General features: G+C 40.8%; 1 protein-coding gene across 1 annotated transcript in view; it reads left to right on the forward strand.

The window, feature by feature from the left end:
* The window catches only part of AFF3 (ALF transcription elongation factor 3), a 383,003-nt gene that overhangs the window by 345,386 nt on the left and 14,544 nt on the right, over window positions 1-23,073 (forward strand). Inside the window, exons 14-17 of the mRNA XM_075057215.1 lie at window positions 2,235-2,359; window positions 5,705-5,906; window positions 9,046-9,173; window positions 22,504-22,567. Of these exons, the coding sequence (XP_074913316.1) occupies window positions 2,235-2,359; window positions 5,705-5,906; window positions 9,046-9,173; window positions 22,504-22,567 (519 nt within the window). The remainder of the gene's footprint in view (window positions 1-2,234; window positions 2,360-5,704; window positions 5,907-9,045; window positions 9,174-22,503; window positions 22,568-23,073) is intronic.

The following is a 23,073-nucleotide window of genomic DNA, read 5'->3' on the forward strand; positions in this document are numbered from 1 at the left end:
CTGAGGCTTCTCTCAAAACCTGAGCATTTGGAGGTGATGCTTATGTTGGCACGGTCTGCACAGTATCACTGCCTGTGTGGAAAAAGAAGAGGCAGTGTCTTTTTTCCCCTCAGACTGTCAACAAGAGGCAAACCCTTCAGTCCCAGCAGGGAGCCCTGGCTTCATGGGGGATGCGCTCGCAGAGACCTGCCTGGCCCTGCAACCTGCCTCCCTCGCACCCCCGCAGTCCCCTTTTACCTCAGGGCTCTCAGGCAGGTGTAGAAGTGGGAGCGTAGTCCATTAGCTGCCCCCTCCCCAGCAGCACCGTCACAGCAGCCAGGTGGGCACAGCCCCCTGGTCACGTCCACCCCTCTGCCCTGCCTCTCCCACATGCTTTCTGAGCTGCCGGTGGTACCAAGGAGAAATCCTCCTCCACCCCATGGCCACAGCTGTCCACCGAGGAGGATTTCTGATCCATTTGTACCAATCTGATCCCAAAAGTCACTCTGAACTGGTATCGCCATCTGCCCAATTTCTGGACAGTTTTACTGTGCAGTCATCTGTTGCCCTCAGCTATTGCACACGTGCAGACTGAGCTGTATATTTTTGAGGACCATTTATCTAAAGCACTCTTTCCTTTTTTTATCTGTTTTCATTTTTTGGTTCTTTTTTTAGTATCTGAAAGGTGGCAACCCTGTTCTGGCCTCTGGTAGAGCCATAAACAGAGTGCCCTGATAAGCTTTCAGATGTGTTTGTCTGAATTTTCTTTAGGAAGTAGTATGGAAGTAATTGCACAGTACAAAATTATGGGAAACAGGTGAAGAAAGAGTGGCAGAAGCAAAATAGTTATATTTTAGGCCATAGGAGATGCCAGTGTGATAGTGCCAGGCTGTACATGCAGAAGGAAACAGGAGGACATGATAGAAGAGCAAAATAAATGCAGTCATTCTAGAAATGTTTAATCTGACCTTCTGTGGCACATATTATCTTTTACTCTTCTGTCTTAAAGCACTGCTGTTGTTGTTGGTTTTAGTGATATAATAAATACAAGGCATTCCTGGAGCACCAAATTGCCCCTCAGCCTGGAATAAGGCCCTCAATGGGACAGCTGCTATGCAAGTTCACAATATGTGATCCCCCTTCCCAAAAGACTTTATGAGTGTGACTAATAAGAATGGATTATCAGGCATAACTGCAAAACTAGAAAGAAGTCCTTATCACTTCCACCTCTGTCATGATCTTGAGAAGATGAGCAAAGTAGGGACAGAGGAGGATGGTTAAGCACTGCGGTGTGAGAAGATCATCACTCCTGTGGAGTGTAAGCTACAATGTTAACCCTATAGCAGCAGCCACAGTGGCAGTGGATAACACAGAAAATGTTGCTGCCATGCAGCAAGGCAATAAATACAGCAGAATCAACAGACCACAAGTAAAACTCAGCCAGCACTGGAAATTGGAGAATTGTTAGAAGTGGAAAAGGATGTAGACTTTGCAGGAGATTAGGAAAGCAGAGCCTTTGGGAGCCAATGATAGAACCTAAGGAACATAACATGAAATTAAATAGTGGCAGATAACATTGGCTATGTTCATACTAGTAGGCCACATAGGGCCAGGGTGCAGTCCCCAAGCGGTGGCACACAGTCACCCACTTAGTTTAACTTTAGCATGCTTGCTAACGTGGTTTTGGCCTGGGTCAACTTATGTTCTTCCAGACAGCATCTGGCCCTCGCCTGGGACCAGACTAAGGTCCCTTCCCAAAAGGCAATCTGAATGTGGCATACCTTGGTTTGAAGGAGGAGCTAGACAAGTGCTTGGGTACGAGCTGTGCCATGCCAGCTGGCCTCAGGACCAGTTGCTCATCTGTTGTATTTACTAGTACAGGCATAGTCACTGATGCCAAGAAGAGAGGAAGAGACAAAAAAGGTATGACGTTGAGGACTAAGCAAGAGAACAGCGCACAGGAGATGGACAAAGAGGGCAATATAAAAAAAAAAATATCCCAAGGTGCAAGTGGGGAAGTGGTGGAAACAATTCAAGTTTTATATTCTACTCCTTTGTTTACACACTGCCTCTTTAGATTTATGTTTTTGAAGACATGGACCAATCATCTCTGATCTCTGTTAGGTATATGCTCAAAGAAAGTGTCATCATTAAAACCAAAATGCCAGAAAATAGGAGCCCCTGACTTGTTGAAGTACTTTTGGATCTGTAGTAAATCCAAAACCTACAAGATTATTCTTTTTCTCTTCATTCAGTGTGAGAATGAGGAAGAGTGCAGAGACATCAAGAAGACTCACTTAGAGAGAGAGAGTTCTTCACGATTAGCTGCCTCTGCCCACAGCATCACAACAGCAAATCACTGCAATATGAATGAAAATAGGTAAGTGTTTTCCTTCTTATTTACCACTGAGTCATACAACTAGTTGCAGTTTAATGCCATGTGTTATTTTTTCCTTTAATAGGATTTATTTTTTAATTTTCATATTTTATGTTGAAAAATTACCCACTGCATTCTCCTTTCATCTGGTTTAATGAACAAGTTAGCAGTTCCTGACACATTTATATACTTGTGGTTTTGTCCTATTGCACAAAGAAGTTGTGAGCTCAAGTATGAGACTCATGGAATGAGTAGTTATAGCTAAAGCAATGCAATTGTCTGAGACATATTCGCAAACACTTTGTTGTAGGTTCCAATTCACAGAAAACGGTCTTATAGCTTTTTCTTTCCTTACAGTGTTACTAGTTTCAAACTTAAAGTTTGACTGTATAAATACAATTATCTATAAACTCTATGGAAAAGATTGAGAAAAACATTCATAACAATGCCTGCAATACTCCATTCCAGAATATATATGAGATCCAATATTTTTGAGATTACAAGCAATCTATTCTGTGTAATTATTAAGTATTTTAGGACAAGGAACTCAGACTTTAAAAACAATGAGATTTTCAAAGGATGCAGGGCATGAAACAAATGATTAATATTTAGCATTTGCTGGCATGGTTTATGCACACAGACCCCTATCAATGTCAGATCAATCATACTGAGTTTCTCTGGAGGCTTTCAGCAGTCAAACTTAGACATACATCTTTTCAGAGTTCAGCTGCATGCTAGTTAGCACATGCTGGTCATCAGTATTTTAAAAAAAATCATTTTCTGGTAGTATCAGGGTATCTCTTGGGGTGAAACTGCTTTTGTATTTATTGTAGTAGGCTTTTCTATTGTACACATCACTGATGAGTTTGAGCAATTCTTGTCATTAATACTGGAAAAAATCATGGAGAAGACTAATATATATAGTGCTTATTCAAAAATATGCATTCCATTTCTTTGTCCTGACATGTCACATATGTTTCATAAAGTGAAAACAATACACAGAACAGTTTGTTTTATTGTGGGTGATTGCATGCAGGCATGCCGTTCCTGTTACTGCACTGTCATATGTTTTACATTGCATTCATTTTCAGAGAATAACATGGCTGTCATATCTTGCTATGTCACAGGGTTAATTCTGTGCTTCCTGGAAGCAGGACAATAATTTGTGTTTTTCTTGACATTATATGCAGTACTCCTGGTAGCAACTGTACATTAAAGAAACAAAGAAGGTCTTAAATGTATATTTGCCTCCCAATTCTTCCCTGGTCTGCCCTGCTTCCAAGATGTTTCTGTGGTTTATGCTACTGTAGGACATGATATCAAATGCTAATATTGCCACAGCTGAGGATGGGCTCCTGAGGCTGTAGCTAAACCAGCAGTGCAGATACCAGGACCTCCTGTTCATCTTGCAACCAGCAGCTGCTCATGCTGGCACATCCCCCCTCCAGTTATGCCACCATAGCTGCCTGTGAGGGTCTCCTGTAAATTCACTCAGGAAACTTGTCTGAAACCAGAACTCTTTTTTTTTTTTTTGGCTGGGTTATTATTATTCAGCTCTCAGCAGAGCCAGTCAGCCAGTTTTGTCAGCACAGCTGAGGGCTGGTAGCAAAGAGAGGAGCAAAACCACCTTCAGACATGAGCATTTTCTACTGTGGAATTACAGTCTGAGGTGCAGATTAAGCAAAGCCCTGTTTGACAAGAAAGGCTGCAGGGTCAGGCAGAGATACCCCCAAATATCTTGCACCTACATCGGATGCCACGATCTGCCCAGTCCCAGCAGATGACAGCTCACTGCAAGTTGTCCTGCATGGCTTCTCAGTGTAAGATGATTGTGCTGCTGCAGTTTGCTCACAACACGTTTAGGTGGGCCCTCTGCAATGTGCCAAAGGCCACGTAGAAGGTCTGCAACACAACTAGAAATTGCAGCTACGCCTCGCAAGCTCTGGGCCAAGCTTTTGAGGCTTGGGTACACTTCCAAAGAGCTATGGCTTCTCTTGGGTGCTTTAGGTCTGCGCTTTGACAGTGATATATAAACATGGCAAGGCATGGGTTTATGTTTGAAAAGAGGAAAAGAAATGACAGCATCAGCCTGCACATTCAAAATAGTCCTAAAGATCTTATTTTTCTTAGGGGAAGAAGAAGGGTACAGTTGCCCATCTTACACACCCTGATTCTTGCTTTTGTAAACAGCATTGGTCATTAAAGCAAAACAGTTCACATTGCGTTTTAAAGGTACTACACTGTGGGAAACAGGAAAGGTTCTGAATTACGATTCATGGCTTCTTTCACAGCTAGTTTTTAAAGACTTGCCAGATAAATGGACAAATGTATGATAAGAGCACATTTAATTAGCCCTGTTCCCTGAAATTATGTGCAGAAATAAAGTATAGTTTGTACCATATTCTTTTCTGCAATTCCATTAAGTGTACACTGTCTGATACAGTAACTATAAAGAAGTGAGAATTGTCCATAAAAAGTAATAGGCTGAATAAAGGGGAATGTGACAGGGAAAGGTATTGTGTTAAAATAGTCTGTCTGACCTTAATCACAGTTTTAGTCTTAACGCAGACTGTCTCCTTGAAGAAACTTTTATTTTGTGTGTGTTGCTTTAAGATTTTCAGCTAAATATTTTCTTCAAATTAGTGCATCTGAAGTTTATTTCTGGGCATATTTTTACGGTCTGTCTGACTTCTCCTCATCCAAAGCTTCTCCCAAATAAATAAAAGCTGAAAATACTGTCTGTGTTATAGCTTTCTTCTTTAAAAGACAGAGCAGCTCACATTTCTCTGCGTCTACTGTTTGCATATGTTTCCTTTTGTCTGCACTACCAGCCTATCTTTCTTTGTCTTCAAAATCTGTATTAGATTAGTATAAACAGTGCTACCAAAGGCTGGGCATTGAGCACAAAGACAAGCCAGTCATCTTTAAACACATTTCCTCTTTTAGTTCACATATGGTTTTATTGCCATGGCTTATAAATTGTCACCTGTAATGGTGAAATAGGGCTCCATAACCTGAACTTACACTTCACAGCCTAATCTTCGTCTCCAGCTATCCCTTAAGAAATGGTGAGCAAGTGGCCATTTATCTCTGTATTTTTTTTCAAGTACTGTGATACAGACTTTATATTAACTCCAGAATTACAATTTGCCTTGAAGGGAAAGAGGAGAAACACGATACAAATTTGTAAATGAACTCTTGGTCCCAATACTGTAAGCTTGTTTCCAGATACCAATAGACTTTATCCTGCCAGCAGGTTTTAAATTCAAAGTTTTGGTAATATATAAAACATTTACCTTTCTCAAAGCCAGCTTTGTGACACTCCATTACTGTAATTTCCATTTCCAGCTTGGCAATACCAATAAATAAAAATGAGAAAATGCTTCGGTCACCCGTCTCTCCCCTCTCTGATGCATCAAAACACAAATACTCCAACGATGATTTAACTTCCTCCAGCAGACCTAATGGCAGCAGTCTATTACCTTCCATCTCCTCCAGCAAAAAACATAAGGGTGAAATCCAGTCGCAGCCACATCCCGGAGACTTCAATGTAAGTTTATGCTGTTGTTCACAATATAAAGCCTAGCTCTATATTTCTCACTTTGTATTGCAGTCTGTGATAGTTTTGCAGATTGTTATATGCAAAAAAATTGTAATAATGAATGTCGTATTCTAAGTTCAGCTTTTCTGGTTTGGAGTTTAGCAAGGCACAGAAGAAAGGAAAGAGGGCAGGCTGTAAAGCAGGCAAATAACAAAGGCTACATAAGCAAAAGGTAAAAGCTAATGGCCCAGAACGAATGGCTTTAGGCCTCCAGAGTATTGCCTGGGCACGATGCAAGTGCCCTACATCCAAAAGTGTGGTGTATAAGGCCTCTACTGTACAAGGCATCTACTCGGCCCCTGCCTAACCATGAGCGTGCCTGCATACAATTTCTCCTACATGTCTTACAACCAACTTTCTCAGACATTTCTACTTACTCTTGACGCTGGTGAACAGCTTAACATCAGTCGCACGACTCAGCTCCATCAGAGCCCAGGTATTCAGGTACTTATCAGAGAGGCTTGCTCACACTAAATGTGTCCAGAGTGCTCTTCCAGATAAGGCCATATTACTACACCGCGTGGTAGCCACTGCCTTCAGAGCAGGGAGAGAGAGGGGTAGATGCTGCACCCATTTATGCAGGAGTTCTGTGATTAGGATGCTGGAGTAAAGAGCCTGTTAGCTCTTCTGATTGAGGGAATTCACACCTCCCTCTCTCTCACTTCACAAAATCATACCCCACCCTCCAGCCTACAGGACACTGCCAGTAGAAGAGCAAGGGCAGAATATTGTCATGTCCTCCCCTTGAAGCTGTTCTGCTTTGTGTAAAATACCTAGAAGCAGCAATTCGGGTGCCATCATATTGATGTCCACTTGTCCTGGTTTTGGCTGGGATAGAGTTAATTTTCTTTCTAGTAGCTGGTATAGTGTTATGTTTTGGATTTAGTAAGAGAAAAATGTTGATAACACACTGACGTTTTCAGTTGTTCTAAGCAGCATTTATACTAACTAAGTCAAGGGGTTTTCAGCTTCTCATACCCAGCCAGCAAGAAGGATGGGGGGGCACAAGAGGTTGGGAGGGGACACAGCCAGGGCAGCTGACCCAAACTGGCCAAAGGGGTATTCCATACCATGTGATGTCATGCCCAGTATATAAACTGGGGGGGGGGGGGGGTGGCCTGTCAGGGGGATCACTGCTCAGGAACTAACTGGGCATCAGTCGGCGAGTGGTGAGCAATTGCATTGTGCTTCACTTGTTTTGTATATTCCAATCTTTTTATTATTATTATCTTTTTATTATTATCATTATTAGTTTCTTCCTTTCTGCTCTATTAAGCTGTTTGTATCTCAACCCACAACTTTTACCTTTTTTTTTTCTGATTCTCTCCCCCATCCCACTGGGTGTGGGGGAAGCAAGTGAGTGGCTGGGGTTAAACCTCGACACCACTGCTGGAGCATCTAGTCAAGCCGTAAGGACATTCTGCTGCTGCTAGAAAGGCCCATGCTCCTCTTCTTGCTACAAAAGCCATTTATGTATTTTTATCCTATATCTATTTGTTGTATTTGTTAATTGATATGTAAGAGGCTTCAAAAGCCTAAGTATTAGTGCCTAAGCAACTCTCAGGAAAACAAACTACCTGAGTTGTAGCAGTGGTCTCTTCCAGCCACTTTTGCTGTGGGGATAACTGGCCCCATGTATATGTTACATATATACTTAAATATATTTAATTTTTGAGAGTGGACAGGGAAGTAGTAACTATAATCTTAATTTTGGACAGTTTTTAAAAAACAAGTTATCATAAATTGTGTGTTTCAAGAATATCTCACAGATGCTTTTGATAAATTGAAATAAAATTAATTACATAAAAATATTCCAATAAAAAGGCATTTTAACATATCATAGTCATTAATTTATTTTTTCATGGATTAAATGTAAATTTTTTAACATTTTAACTTCTAAAACATAAGTTTAGAAGTTTATAACCCATTCAGAATTATAATTATATGATTCTTCACTGGGTATCTTGGAAACAATTTAAATTCCTTCACAGGCAAATGTGCTGGAAATCAAAAGTAAAAGGTGATTGCTTTATGATCCACACCCTTAGCAAATGCATTTCACTGAGATTTTCTGCATAGCCTAGCAATGCACCATTTGGTCAACATTTTAACAACCTTTGCAATAAAATTCTTACATATCTGGTTATTCATCTGAAAACTTTAGCCTGCTGAACTGATCTGGATGTGCCATATAGAAGATGAGATCTCATGAACTATAAATGTTAAAGTCAGCTTTGTTTTATCCCATCTTCCCACTGGCACCTAACTGGCATGCCCAAGTGGTCCTTCGAATTTGTGTCAGAGACTGCAAGCCAGGGAGTGGCTTTTATCTGTTTGAGCTTTTTGCCCATTTCCCTGTTGTGTTTGTCTGTCACCTGACAGAACAGAACAGTGTTTTCTGGCAGTGATTATCAACCAAAACCAACGTGGAGCCCTCTGCTTTGCACTGTACCGGTGCATAGTAGCCCACACAGCAGGTCACTTGGTAGGACGAAGGGCTCATGAGGCCACGTGAAGAACAGGGCTGCAGCTGAGGGAATGCGTCAGACCCTGCCAAAAGACACGTGCTTCCTCTGTGGCACAGAGCAGTGATCTTTCAAGCTGATCAGGAACCCAGAGCAGAAAGAACGCTGGACCTTGGGCTACAAATTCGTACCACATAGGCACATCAGCAGTGCAGCATGAAACAAGTCAAACAAGTGAGCCTTGCTCTCCCGAGGCAAGGTACAATGCTAGTTTGGAAGCCAAAGGCTAGAGAGATAACTTGATCTTCTAAATGACCACAACAGATCTATTCTACAATAATTTCACTTACTGTGTTTCAGAGTGTTTTGATAGTTGCTAATAGTTCAGCTCAATTTCTTCTGTATATCACATTGAAACTCGAGCCCTTTACAGAGTGCTCTGAGCAATATCTGTGAATTTGTGGCTGTCAGTGACAGGACGGTTGTACATACTCCCTGCTGAAATAGTAGGAAAACTAACTGCCAATTTACAACACAATGCAAAGACGCTCTGTTGTTTATTAGTTGCTTTTTTGAAGTTAGTAGCCAATTCCTCAATGTCTTCTCTGCTGTTTGTTGTCTAGAAAGCAATTCACATCAATTCAGAAAATGTTCTTCTCTGCAATAAGCCACAGTCCCAAACAGAGCCTTGGTCACCTCTGTCCAGCACACCCAGGGACTGCAGAAGGACAAAGCTTATCTTTGATGATATGTAAGTACAGATGACTTCTTTAAAACAGGAAAACAATGTCATTTTCTGCATTTAAAGAGAGAAAAATACAATTTGTCCAACAGGAACCGAGACATGGCCGAAAGTATTATAGTAATAATGTACCTTGAGAAATGAATGAGATGTGCTATATAAACTTTTTAATTTTTCACCATAAATCAAGCCTCTAATCATCAGGGAGCAGCGAGGACTGGCTGTTCCCTAAAGAAGAGGGAGGCAGGAGCCAAGGGGCGGAACGCAGCTGGCAGGGCAGGGGTCCGGTCCCACAACACCCAAGGACGGTGAGCAGGGCCGTCCCAAGGGTGGATCCAGGTTCAACCAAGAGCCTAGGTCCTCCGGCAAGTCCATGGCGATGAGGAGGGCCCAAGGTCAGGCCAGAAAGTCAGGTCAGGGTCAGGTCTGGTGAGGGTCAGGCGCAGCCCAGTGACTGCCAGGCGGGCACAGGGACGAGGCAGGGCTGAGGTCCGGCCAGGAAGACAGTCCCGGGTCAGGGTCCAGATCAGCGGGGGCCACGGCCGGGCACAAGCGTGGCTACAAAGGGCTGAAGGCAGGCACACTTACAATGAGTTGGACAGCGAGTGAAGGCCCAGACCTGAGCCTGAGTGGATTCCTTTAGCCCATGGGCAGAGGGGGGAAGCCCCACGTGAGGCAGGTCAGGGCCATTAAGGCTTTATTAGTACCCTCAGGGCTCTGGCATCAATTATGCACACATCAGACTATTAATATATACAGAACCGTAGTAAGGCGGGGGGAGACAGGCACCCTTCTTCTGCACCCTTTGGAGCAAGGGGAGAGGGCATATGGGAGCCTTGCATCCCTGAGCCTTGACAGCTGCTGCTGTGGTTGCTGCTGCTGTCATTGCTACTGCTGCTCAGAAAAAATATCACAAAGACAGGGCAAGTAGGAAGCAGCAGTGATTGGCATGAGTACCTGGAGGGACACCTGGCCCTCCCCACCTCCACTACATCCTTCAGACATCCCCTGCTCTCCTCCTCTGAAAATAATTTAAGCTTGTAATTGTCTTTCTTTTCTTTTTGGTAAATTAAAATTGCTGGTTTGTTTCCCAAGGTCATTTAGCATGTGGTATTATTTAGACAGGGTATAAAGGTGAAAATGAAGGTTTAAATCCTAGTATCTAGAAAATTCAGATTCTTCTTGACTGGTAATGTTCTAGCCTGAAAATACTGATTTTTTCTGGCTAGTCTAGAAGAGGTTCTGTTCAAGCTATGCCTCAGACCTGCCTGGAGCTCCATAAGCTGTGTGACCTTGATGCACCTTTTGTACTCCCAGACTTTTACCCACAACATCTCTGACTTTTATACCAAAGGAAACCCTGGCATAACAGCCTTGTTTCCTCAGGAACTGCTTTCTACCAGAACTGGGACTTTTTAATAATAATAATAATAATAATACTAATAATAATAATAATAATAGTGGTAGTGGTAGTAGTAGTAAGATTTGTTCACACTACCTGGTCTCAGGGACAACTAGAGGGACAGTAGCCTCTCATAAAGAGAATCCAGGTTTCCTACTATATGGTATAAATAATTCCCATAGACTTCAAAAGGCTGTAACTGTTTTATGTGTTAAGAAAAGAAGGCTAGTGAGATTAATTTCTGTGTGTATTCGTGGCAGTCATAAGAAGACGTAAGTTGAATAAATCAATTTTTCTGCCCTTTTTGGAGAAAAATCTCCCCTGTGTATATATCCTTGTTTTCCCTCCTTCTCCACCTCCCTCCATGTTTTTATTTATTTATTCAACAATCTCCCCTGAGGAAGTTTGAAACTGTTTAGAAGTACTGCCTAACTCTTCATATCTCTTAAAATACTTTATCATTTATAATTTACTTGCAACTGTTCAAATTTTTTGCAGTTTAAACATGTACATGCAAGGCAGAAAGGTATCAGTGTGCCTGACAAAAGTCAAAATTGTAGGACATGCTCATCTGTTTGGATTAGGAAAAAAACACAATCAGAAACAACTACAACAGAACTATTGTATCTTCACCTGATTTTCCCTCAAGATGCTGATGAAAGCAGAGGGACTGGTTTGTTTCATTTTTCCTGTAGAATACTGTCATAGGAAAACTTTTTTCACTGTCTCTATCACCTAAGTAGTTTTTATCACTTGCTTTCTCCATTAGTGATACATGTGATTTCTCTGGTAGGCATCTTCAACAAAACTGCTTCACTTTTTCAGAGAGAGATACAATTAAACTGTTCGTGTATAGTGCCTTCCATGTAGAATGTCCCCATGCAACTTGTGGCCCATTAAAAAAAGCAATCTAAAAAGCCAAATAAGATAAAGCACAGAATCAAATATGTCTTAATTTGCCCTTAAAAACCAGAAATGGTTAAATGCCTGTTGCACTAACTAGAGGAGGGAGATTTTCATGTACTGCAACTGTCATCCACAACCTGGATCTAGGAAACACCACCAGAATACCAGCTATGCTAGACCTTGATTCTGAAATTACTGTGCAGAGAAGTCACTGAAATGTAGCATATTAGACTGGCTGCAAATGTTAAATGTCAACAAATTTGACTCACATGTTAGAAGGATCAAATTAAACATGGCAGCCAGTGTCTTTCAAATTCATATAGTACCACAGCAGAGGATTTGAAGAAATGCAATATAGTAGGTCTAAAATTATGTAGTAATCCTAATGGCAGCATTTGTCTAAAATGATGCCTGTGAAGTACTTCATCTCATAATCCATGAAGTTCTGAATTACTGTAATCCAGCCATGGCTTTCAAGTCTTCATTTTAATCAGACTCCATAGTTTTTAAGAGGCTAAATCCCTTATATTTGATTTAAAACAACAACTAATATTTTTGACCAATCAGTGCCTCTTTGCTTTATTCTCAATTTATTTTCTCCAGATCATTGACAACAGCTGTCACTAGCAATAAATTGGAACACAAGTAGGTCAATAAAAAGTATATCTTGCTTGGCAGAGTGCTGTATACACCTACATCGCAATATAAAAGTAAATATAGCTAACAGCCTTCAAAAGGAGGCAAAATCCTACTTCCCTTGGTTTTCCATTATTTACTGCCTGCTCTAAATATGCTTCGAGGTACCCAGCATGCCACATGTATAAGTGACATCAATGCTGTTTCCAGTATTAATTCTTAACAAGATTTCCTGGATTTTGGGCCGTTTCTGACTCTATGAAGAGAACATTTTCAAGGCTACATAATAATGCTTCAAGCTAAATGCAGTCCTGCTGTAATTTCACTGAATGATAGAATTCCCAATAACCGCATTTAGGAGCAAAGTCTGTTGTCCTTGAATTGATAAGCACAGACACGCTGTGAGTGCCCGAGGGCACAGTCCCACACCCTCCTCAAAATACTGCATGTGCAGTATAAAAAAGAGCAGAGCGTTCCCAGCTTCCCAGTTTTCCTTATGGCTAAATCAGAACATGCTCCTCAGGATTATTTTCTCACTTGCATTGTGGGTTACCCTTTCAAACTTGGGGTGTGGTTTTTCTTCATTTACATTTATTTTCCTTTTTTTTCTGGCCTTACAGGAGCAAGATAATACATCTTCTTCAGTTGTTTTGTTGTTTTTTTTTTTAATTCATATTTTATTGAATGTTTTTTCCAGCCTTATGGATTTAGGTGCTACACACAGCCACGAGCTTTACATTGTCCAAGAGACATAACCTGTTGTGAGATAGCATTCCTGTGTTTGTTTGTCAACCAGTAAGCCATATATCAAGGAAATATTCAACCTGTAAAGGTGTTATGCATAAAGCTCATAAAGAGCTCAAAATAAAACTTCTTGGTGCATCTCTTTACTTTGGCTTGAACCCCAAGTCTCTCATTTTCATTTTCCTCTTCTTTGTTCTTCTGCCTCAGAGTGGAAATGAAAAGGTGCTCTCGGGTTGTGACTCCCATACAACATCTGGAAGTCATCTTCACTTTGCAATGCTCAAAATGCCTCAAGGACTCCTGATCTTCTGAAGTATTTAGAGAGACTTTTGTAGTGCCAAGCACATCCTCAGGAGCACAGTTAAGGAATAGACCTTGGCTCCTCTTTCTTCTCATCAGCAATCTAAAAAATCACTGGTCAGATAGACCAACATCTACTACACTAAGTTCCTCACAAATTCATACACTTACTTTGCACTGCTCCCAGTTTCTTGGCTTTGGGGGATTTCAAGACCTCATCTGACCATCCCATTCTTCCTCACCTTCCCTTCCTACTTGTGGCACTGAATTTTCTCATGGGTACATTGCCTATGAGAAAATAACATTAGACTATTAGACAGCAGACACTGCCTCCCCTGATTAAATAATTAAGCTGCCTGTTCTCTGCAAGACCACCTACTTCCTTTCTTTTTAAGGACACTTTGTGAGAGCTTGGTCTGGTGGGAAATAGATGCTTAATCAGCTCTAGCAGGAGATTCTTACAGGGTAAAGAATTTATAGCCACTATTCCCTGTCATCAAAGGAAAGCCAGAGCTGTGGACCTCATTTGAACTTACAAGCTACATCCATGCCCCTCCTCTGTTCCTATGGGCAAGTGGTCCAGCACTGCTTATGTTTATATGATTAAACTGTCTTCGCTCCCCAAAACAAAGAACAGCTACTGCCTGCTGAGAATAGTCCCTGGCCTGTGCTGTCCCCGAGCTGTGCCCAGGCATTGTCTGAGACTGAGCTCAAAACTATGCCAGGAAGAGTATTAGCAATTAAAGAGCATGGATGATCTAACGATAGAGCTGGTATCCTTGCCCTGCTTATTTCACTTGCACAGACATAGCCAAGGAATGGTTTTATTGACAGACTCCGATCTGAAAGAGCCTCTGACAGTTTTGCCACTCAGGAAAGAGGACTTGTTTGCATCGATTGATTTTTATGTGCCTTTTTCTTACTCTGCAGCTTGACTAGCATTTATCTTTGGTCCACAATGAATCGTAACAGTGAGCAGGACAAGGTTCTTCTAATCGGGCTCAGCAAACGCTCCTCCAGGTCCCAGCAGCAAAGCTGAATCTCTCAGATAGGAGAGAACACTCTCCCACCAGTCTCTCCCAGTCTTTCCTCACCTCTTCAACTGGTGAGCAATGAGCAGATGCCTACAGCAGGTGATGGGCACCCTCCAAACCCTGCAGCTCTGTGACTAGTCTAGGTCTCGTACGGAATATGAAGAAGTCTCATCTAACCTCCCATGGTGTTTACCGTTGTACCACACTTCTGGTTCTTGACAGAGCTTGTTTTCCTCAGGTTTGGTGGCAAACACTAGTTTCTCCTCAAAGAGCTAGAAGTCCATCCCAATGTAACTCAGGGTTTGTCGTCTTGTGCTGGATCACAGAGCAGTGTGGGTTTTCATCACCCTCAATGCCAGGATTCACAGGCGTGGTGTGTAAGAGATACTCTAATGCCTCTATTTGCAGCATAATTCCTAAGTCAGCTTTGCTGTCCCTGTGGCAGTGGAAAATATCTTTACATACATTTGAAGAATGTGCTTCAAGTCCATTTTCCACAATATAATTACTCAGAAGTTTCCCTTTTGGACTAGAAAGCTCACTGTAATGGCCCTAGGGTGCAAAGGCTGTGATCCCCCAAGGAAATCTGGGAGCTTTCCTGATCATTCCTTCAACATAGAAAAGATATTTTCATCTTGATAATGTGATAATGAACCACACTAGCAAATGATCGTAACCACTTTAGCCTAGAGAATCACAGGTAGACTGTTCAAACTCATTTTTAGCCTGAGAGTACCCTGTTCATCTTGAGAACCAGCAATGAGCCATGGAGCTGCAGAGGGGCTGTGATGACTTAATGCACAAGAAATATGAATTCCCAAAATCTCTATCAGATGCTTCCCTGATCTCCTAGTGCCTGATTATGATTACTTTCAAATCCTGTGATTACTGAAGTTTCTTAGACAAGCATTGCAGTACAGGAACCCTGGATAGAGTCTTTGCTTCAGGTTCGCCTGCTCCTTTCAGTGTAGGTACCTCATTCATTGACTCAGGTTTCACATGTACTGTCACTCAACAGTTTCACCCGCACCTTGGCTTCTCGCTCATCAGAGCTGGGAACATCAGAGCTGGCTGCCAGGTAGTCCCTCTCCCAGAAAGATCTTTCTGCCTTTGATTTTCAGCTGCCTCTTGAGAATTCAAGGTGTCATTCCATGGTATTTTAAAACAATATAGACCTGGACTGCTGTGGTCCTCCCCTCTCCCCCTAGGTCTGACTGTAAAGGCTTTCACCCCCACCTTCAACTGAAATTAGTTGATTTCAGAATACGTATTTAGCATACATTGAAAGAGACACAGTTGTAGTTTATCTGCAAGGATGTAATGTTTACTCCCTCTGCTTTTAATACAAAAGCTCAAGTCCCTATTGTTAATACTTCTTTATTCCTCTCTCTTTGCTTGTACACTTTCCCCTTGCATATTTTAGTCTGGATATTGATTTCACATGGATATCTTTTAAGTCACGAATCTGGGTCATGCCCAGGAATTTGTACTAGATTTTGACTCTTTCTCATGGTCTCTTGTATTTCACTACATTGACATGTTTAGTCTGGGGGATTTTGCATTTTTCCCAAAATAGGAAACCCCACTTATTTTATCCTTCTTCATTTCATTTGAATCAGGTGCCAGGCTCTAATTTTGTCTGCTATTTTTTTGCAACAGTAACTCCCTCTCTACGTATCTGTACTATTCATCTATTCATCTAATCTAAGCTATTGACCTTATTATACTAAGCCCAACAAGATAGTAGTTGTGTAGTTGTGTAACTGAGTAAACTTTTCTTACATTTGGCCCGACTCCAATCAGATCCTTTGTTCTTGTCTTTCTGAAATGCCTATAGCACTATAATTTATAAAGGTCACAAATAACTCTCTCTGCCCTCTTTACTTGTATGCTCCTCTGCTGAACTTCCCAGACCTGCTGGGTCTGCCATAGTGAGCATGAGACTCCCATAACTGGGTACGCACCTTGTGCAGGGCCATGGGCTCTCCCCCACCTGGTGTGCCACCACATGTGCCATGCCCAGACACAGCAATGCCATGTCCCATAAAACAGCATTTCTTTTAAGCTGTGGAATGAGCAGGAGGCCATGATACATCAGGGGAGAACACTGTTTTGTATTGTAATATCTGCTCAGCTCTATCCTTTAAACCCAAGATGACCACCTTTATCTGTGACTCAACGTCAGACATGCTCCTGACACATGTCCCAGTATGAAACAGCAAATAGGCAGGGCTGTATACACCTATCTTTCACTTTACATGGTTTACTTGCTCTTACAGGATTTTCTTCTCTTCTTGGACTCAAAGTTCAGGGCCTACTGGCACAGCTTCAAAACTGGACATGGGCTAACCCTGGCTATGCCAGTTTCTTCTGATTTGCCCCTAGCTCTGATCAAATTTTAAAGTTGCTTATTTTGCTGTTCTATTGCTTTCCAGCACACCCACTTTTTTAGGGTCTAGATTACTAAAGTTGTGAAACTGGTCCTATATTTAGAATTATGATTTAAGCTGCTTTTATTACATGCAATTGTTGTACACTGAGGAAGCACTAGTTTCTTTTTTTATAACACTTCAGCAGCATTATCTCTGAAGGGTATTAAAATATGCACTTGGCTACATTTATGATGTTTAATTGAAGTTTTATTAGTTTTTTTTTAATGTATCCTCATAAAGCACCATACCACAGTAAGAAATAATGTACAAGTGGTAGATTATGTAAATGAAGCAGAAAATACTATAGTTTAGTATTTAGTTCATATAAAATATAAAAATTAGATGAAAAATGTGTTTTTGAATGCAGTTATAATTAAAATTGTATATTGGAATCTAAGCTACACTGTACTCTGTAAATACCAGCGGTTGCTCTGAGTTCCAAGGAGATTATGTTGCCGTAGATGCTGATAAATTACTGTACGAAGTAAGGCTTTTATTGATTCACTTTGTTTGATTCTCTTCCCTTTTTTTTTACTGCATGAGTTTACATTTTTGCAATTATCTGCTGAACTGGAGTAAATTAAATTCAGAGAAGGCAGCAAAAGACAAAGGTGGCAGAGATGCGCTGTAATGGCATAGAGCTAAATAGGATGAGAGAAACATATACACACACAAGCATTTCACCTGGGTAATGGTAACACCACTCTTAGGAGCTCAACAGCCCGGAAATTCTGAAAGGCTGCTTCTGGAAGGGGAGTAATTATGATGCCCGCAGGCATCTCACCTCACGCTGAGATCCCACGCAACATAACAAGCAATGGAACTGCTGTCTTTCCTGCTGGTTTTCGACAAGCTCCCAGAGAAAGTGGTGGCAAGGCGAGTGAGAGAAATTCTGGACAGTAGCAGATTGTTTGATAAATTTCATCCTGGATTCAGCCACAGCCATGCTACTGAGGCTGCCCTTGTCAAAGTCATAAATGGTTTGAATGCCGCTGCTGAAAAGGAAGCCTGGCCTTGTTTGTACTATCAGATCTAGCCATGGGGGGGTTATTCTGTAAAAGGCTGGATTCTGTTGCAGTGCCTAGGTGACTGGCTAGTGTTGACTGAGAATGCGTTGAAATGGTTCCAGTGGTACTTGATTGCTTTCCCCAATCAACATAGTAGGGTAAATTCTCCTCAAGAGCAGCCAGTTTCACATAATGACACTTGATCCCAGGGAGAATTCACCAGCGGCCTGACTTAGTTGGCACTGATGCTTTGCACTCTTTCTCTTGCCTTTCAGAGAGATATATGAGATGCATTAGAGCAGTGTATTAGAACTCCTTTTTGGCTTTGTTGGAGACGACTATATTTCTAAAAGTACCAACAATCAGATATTCGGAAACAAAAGGCTTTCTTGTGCAGTCAAGATTATTAATAGAGATAAAACACTTGTTTGTACCTGTTAATTTGAAGTCAGACTTCTCTTAATTTTTTTTTTTTTAAAGAGAGGTCTGAATTCTGTTTGTAAATCTGAAGTGACAGTGCTGACACCAATAGATACATACAGTTGTAAATAACTTCTTAAGAGGAGACTCTGACTCAATTATGTGAAAACCAGAAGTCACTGAACAACTTTCTGTGGGACTTCAGTTTACATTCATAACCAGTAAGCCTAACAGACTCCAGTGCTTCTTCTGCTACTCACATGCACTCCAGTTCAACCAGTAGTCTGGTACCATTTTAATACTGCAGAAATTTTCTCTATTCTCTGGCTTCTCAGGCTGTAGCAAGGCTGTGATCTGCAGAAGGATTGCAAATCTTCACCCAAAGACCTGAAAAGGGGTTTAGCCATAGATCTTTCTGAATCTCGTCAGTGGGAAAACAGATTTGCTTCTCCTCAAGATGCCTCTCATCAATAACACGTTATCTGAAATTAGCATCCAATGAGATTACCTGCAAATTCTCCAGTCTGAGATTATCACCAGTGTAACTAAATAGGCCAAGCTGCAGAGGAAATTCGGATGAACCTTTACATTTGTAACAGATATGGGTTCTCAGTCACTATAACATAAAGGTCTGTAAAATCAGAGCATGATTAACAATCTTCTGTGAACTTCATAGATATGAAATATTCAGTGTGCAAAAGAGCTATCCTGAGTAATTAATTTATGCATCAGCTTTCTCATGTGTCTTCATATGTCCATGAGCTGAGGTAACCTGTTATCTTCAAGGAGCTTATAGAAGAGGGTTTTTTTCCTGTTTTTTTTACTTCATGACATAATAATATAAACTAGTATACTGGATTTAAAAAGGCAAATGATGTTTATGTGCAGTGGGAGCCTAAACAAAACTGAATTTGAAACCTTTCTTATTAAAAAATCAGGAAAAAATTAAATCCAAGCACATCCTTATTGTGTTACTAAAATGATATAAGAAATGTATGCAATGTACATAAACATACGTTAAATCTAAAGGACATATCAGCTTTCCATTTTCACTCAACATGCACATTAGTAATCTGAATAGGAAGTTTATTAACATGTAGTGATAAATTGAAGAATAGTATTTCATAGATGGCATAAAGAGATCAGAATTTGACTCAGAGTGTTTATTAATGCTATTGAACAAGCTCTGTTTAAAAAACTAGAAGAAAACATACCCTATCCATTTTTTCCCAATGAATTCTAATTTCTGTTAGGCATCCCCTGATTTGTAAACCAATCTTGTATTGTTCCTGTGGAAATACCTAAACATTCACATTGAGAATATATATGCTTTGCTTTAAAATGGCCTTTTAATAGTTTCTTTTTTATATTAGGCTTCCCAAATAACAATTGGACTTAGTACAAACCAATTACTTCGGTTCTTGCATGTTGCATTATGGTTAACCACCCCATAGCAGGGTTCTCAAAGCAGGCTTCTTGGTTCAGTAATGTGCATGCCTCTTGCTAATACCCTCATTGCTAATCATAACTCGGGAGAATAAATCCTGCTACAAGTTGAAAACCATTTTACAATTAACTTATAAATAAGTAGACAATAATTACATTGTGTTATCTCTCTTTGTTTTTACAGCCCCTTATCATGCTTCAAACAAGCAAATTAGACATACAGTGTTGGGTGATATATGGGAGGGAATGTTGCAGAGGACGTATTTTAATGACCTGAGTTTGAAAGGATCATGTAAAGGTTCATCACTTTGATCATTTCAGAGAGATGAGACCACTGTCTTGTTGATTTGCTCTGCTTTGCTTTGGGTTTTGGCACTTCACAGTAAACCATCTTACCTAGGTTGTTGCACAAGATGAAGAGACAGGTCTTAACATTTTTTTTAAGCTTTCAATGGCTCTGAAAACATAGTTATTTTTCTATATCAACCTAACACTGTTTCAATGTCTAATATTTCATAATTGACCAAGACTAAATCCAGATGGTTTGTTATTATCAAGATAATGTTAGTATCTTGCTGGGCACAGGAGGTATTTGCACTGTATTAGGTTATGAGATACTGGGTCACAAACCTGTCTTTAATCCCCTTTCTGACCTACTGGGTAGAGTAAGCTGGGGAGAAATTCCGTTCTGAGGGAGAATAATACTTTAAAGAAAGTTGTATCAAAAGAACTGGTTTTCTTCATAACAAGATTTTTAAGGCAGAGGTCATTCAAAATTAGCCAGACTTTGAATTTTATTTCCATCTAGTGATATTTAGCCTTCCTTCTTTTCAAAATAAGGTTGACTAACCTTCCATGATGCAATTAAATGTCCTTGAAACTGTGTGCATATAAGTAGAAGGAAACAGACTAAGTAAACGCATTGCCGAATAACCTTATGGTCTCAAGGAAGTGTATATGGCTGTCCTCTTCTGCCAAGATCTTCTTGCTCCCACTGATCTCAGTTAAGGATCTCACCATGTTCTTACTGCTATCAGCAATAATATTTTATTCATCCATTCCACTGACCTCGGTTTTTAGATCTGACACAAAACATTTTTTTAAACAAATGTGCTGAGAAATCCCAATTTCAAAAAAAAAAAACTAGTTAGGATTGTGTACTGGTTTGGGCTGGGATAGAGTTAATGTTCTTCATAGTAGCTCTTATGGCGCTCTGTTTTAGATTTGTGACCAAAACTGTGTTGATAACACAGGGATGTTTTCATTACTGCTGAGCAGTGCTTGCACACCCTCAAGGCCTTTTCTGTTTCACCACTTCACCAGCGAGCAGGCTGGGGGGGCACAAGAAGTTGGGAGGGGACACAGCCGGGACAGGTGACCCCAACTGACCAAAGGGATATTCCTTATCATATGACATCATGTTCAGCAATAAAAGCTGGGGGAAGAAGGAGAAAGGGGGGACGTTCGGAGTGATGGCTTTTGTCTGCCCAAGTCACCGTCACACATGATGGAGCCCTGCTGTCCTGGAGACGGCTGAACACCTGCCTGTTGATGAGAAGCAGTGGATGAATACCTTGTTCTGCTTTGCTTTATCTATTAGTCTGTCTTTATCTCAATGCACAAGTTTTCTCACTTTTACTCTTCTGATTCTCTCCCCCATCCCACTGGAGGGTATGTGAGTGAGCAACTGTGTGGGGCTGAGCTGTCAGCTGGGGTTAACCTATAACAGATTGCTTAGTGGCAATAATACCATATCATTTACAACACCAAGCACTTAAAAGCATGAATGGTAAAAACATCAGAATTCATACTCTGACTACTCAGGAATATTTCATTTTCAGGAGATAAGGGCAAAGGGATGACACTCTAACCAATAGTAAGAAAACTATTTTGCAAGGCAAAACTTCCTTCTCTGAGAGAGACAAGGATATGGCAGTAACCACAGTATAAGCTGAGAAGAACCAGAACATGTTTTAGCTGAGTAGAGAAAGAAGGCAGCCATGTCCTACATATATGAGACTGGAAGAATCTGCAGGGTCAGGAAATGCGAAGACTTTTATGAGAGGCAGCCACTGAAGATGTAAGGTTATGGCCTGAAATGACATGGCAAATGGCTATTCTCCACAGTGACTGGAAAAGGTGCAATAGGGAGAGCTTGTGGGAGGAGATGAAGAAAGTTCCTTCAGCCATGAGGAGCTCACTGAGGTGGTCACCAGACATTGCCAAGGTGACAGCAGTTTGTGTTTTCAGTTTGAATGGAAGTGGGTAAGTCTGGATCAGAAACGGACTTGTGAATTTCAGCACTGACACAGCAGTTGAATTTGTGCCGTGCAGTCAGTAGTTCAGGTAGGTTAAGGAAGGGATGGAGTCTCTGAGATCTGTTTGAGGAGAAATCAGTGGAGAAATTGGCATGAGCAACACCGGTGGAATTGCAGCAGGTGGCCCAGCACTGAGTCGGAGATGAACTCCAGGCAGCAAAAGTAAACAGCACTCTCAGCATGCTTACAGATAAGAGGGAGAAGGGGGGTGAGATGGTAGTTGTGGAGGTAAGCAGGTTCAATGTGTGTTTTCAAAGTGGAGAGATTAAACACACACTTGTTTTGAGAGGAGGGAGAAGCCAAGGCAAATGACAGTGTACAGAGAGGAGTAGAAAAGAGTTAAGCAAGCACCAGGGAGAGAAGAAGACGGAATAGCTTGTTCTGCTTAACGCTTGTATCCGTTTTGCAGATCAAAACTGCACTAATTTGGGAAGCAGTTTATATAATCCATAAAAACGCATTTTATTAGCTTTTTTTTGCTTTGAATCACTGACTTCTAAAGAATGAGAACAGCCATAAATGCTATTGTCTCCACAGGCAGCAATTTGGAAATAGAAGATGCATGGTTACATGATAAGTGTATTTTCTTCATAAAAAAATGTTTGCAAATCAGGTTTAAAATAAGGGAAAAATAACTTTAAAATATTCTGCACTTCAGAAAATAATAAAATGTCTTCTTATTTTCCCCTGGTAGGCCACGCAATGCAGATTACTTTATGCAGGAAGCTAAACGGAAGAAGCATAAAGCAGATGCAATGGTGAGAACATTTTCTTTCCAGTTATGTTGCTCCAAATTATTTTTGTAATGCAGTTTCTTCATCAGTGCAGTATTGCTGGGGTAATTATAAAATCTATTATAAGGATGGCTAGGCTTGTTAAATTAAGAAATGTTTATATAATCAAATGTTCATAGCCCAATAAACTATGACTTAACAAATAATGACTTACTGAGATAAAGGCCTGGATAAATAAAACTTTCCATTTATTCCTTTGCTTTAATTAGTAACTATAGTAATGGAGGCTGTGTAAGGGATCCACATACCTATCTTCTCAGTTTAACTAGCTGGCTAGGTCCTATAATTGTATTGCCAAATTTGGTCTGGTGGTTGAGGTATTTGTACTTTTTTTAAAGAGCTTTGTCTCTTCAGTGCCAAAAGAATCCTGGTTTCATGGCAGACATTTCCTAACGTAATCAGAAGTACACAAAGAGCTGGGTAACCCCAGAGGAACACCTTGAACAAAGGACTGTTGCAACAAACAGATT

Source organism: Buteo buteo, chromosome 25 (genome assembly GCF_964188355.1).
Source record: "Buteo buteo chromosome 25, bButBut1.hap1.1, whole genome shotgun sequence".
NCBI lineage: Eukaryota > Metazoa > Chordata > Aves > Accipitriformes > Accipitridae > Buteo > Buteo buteo.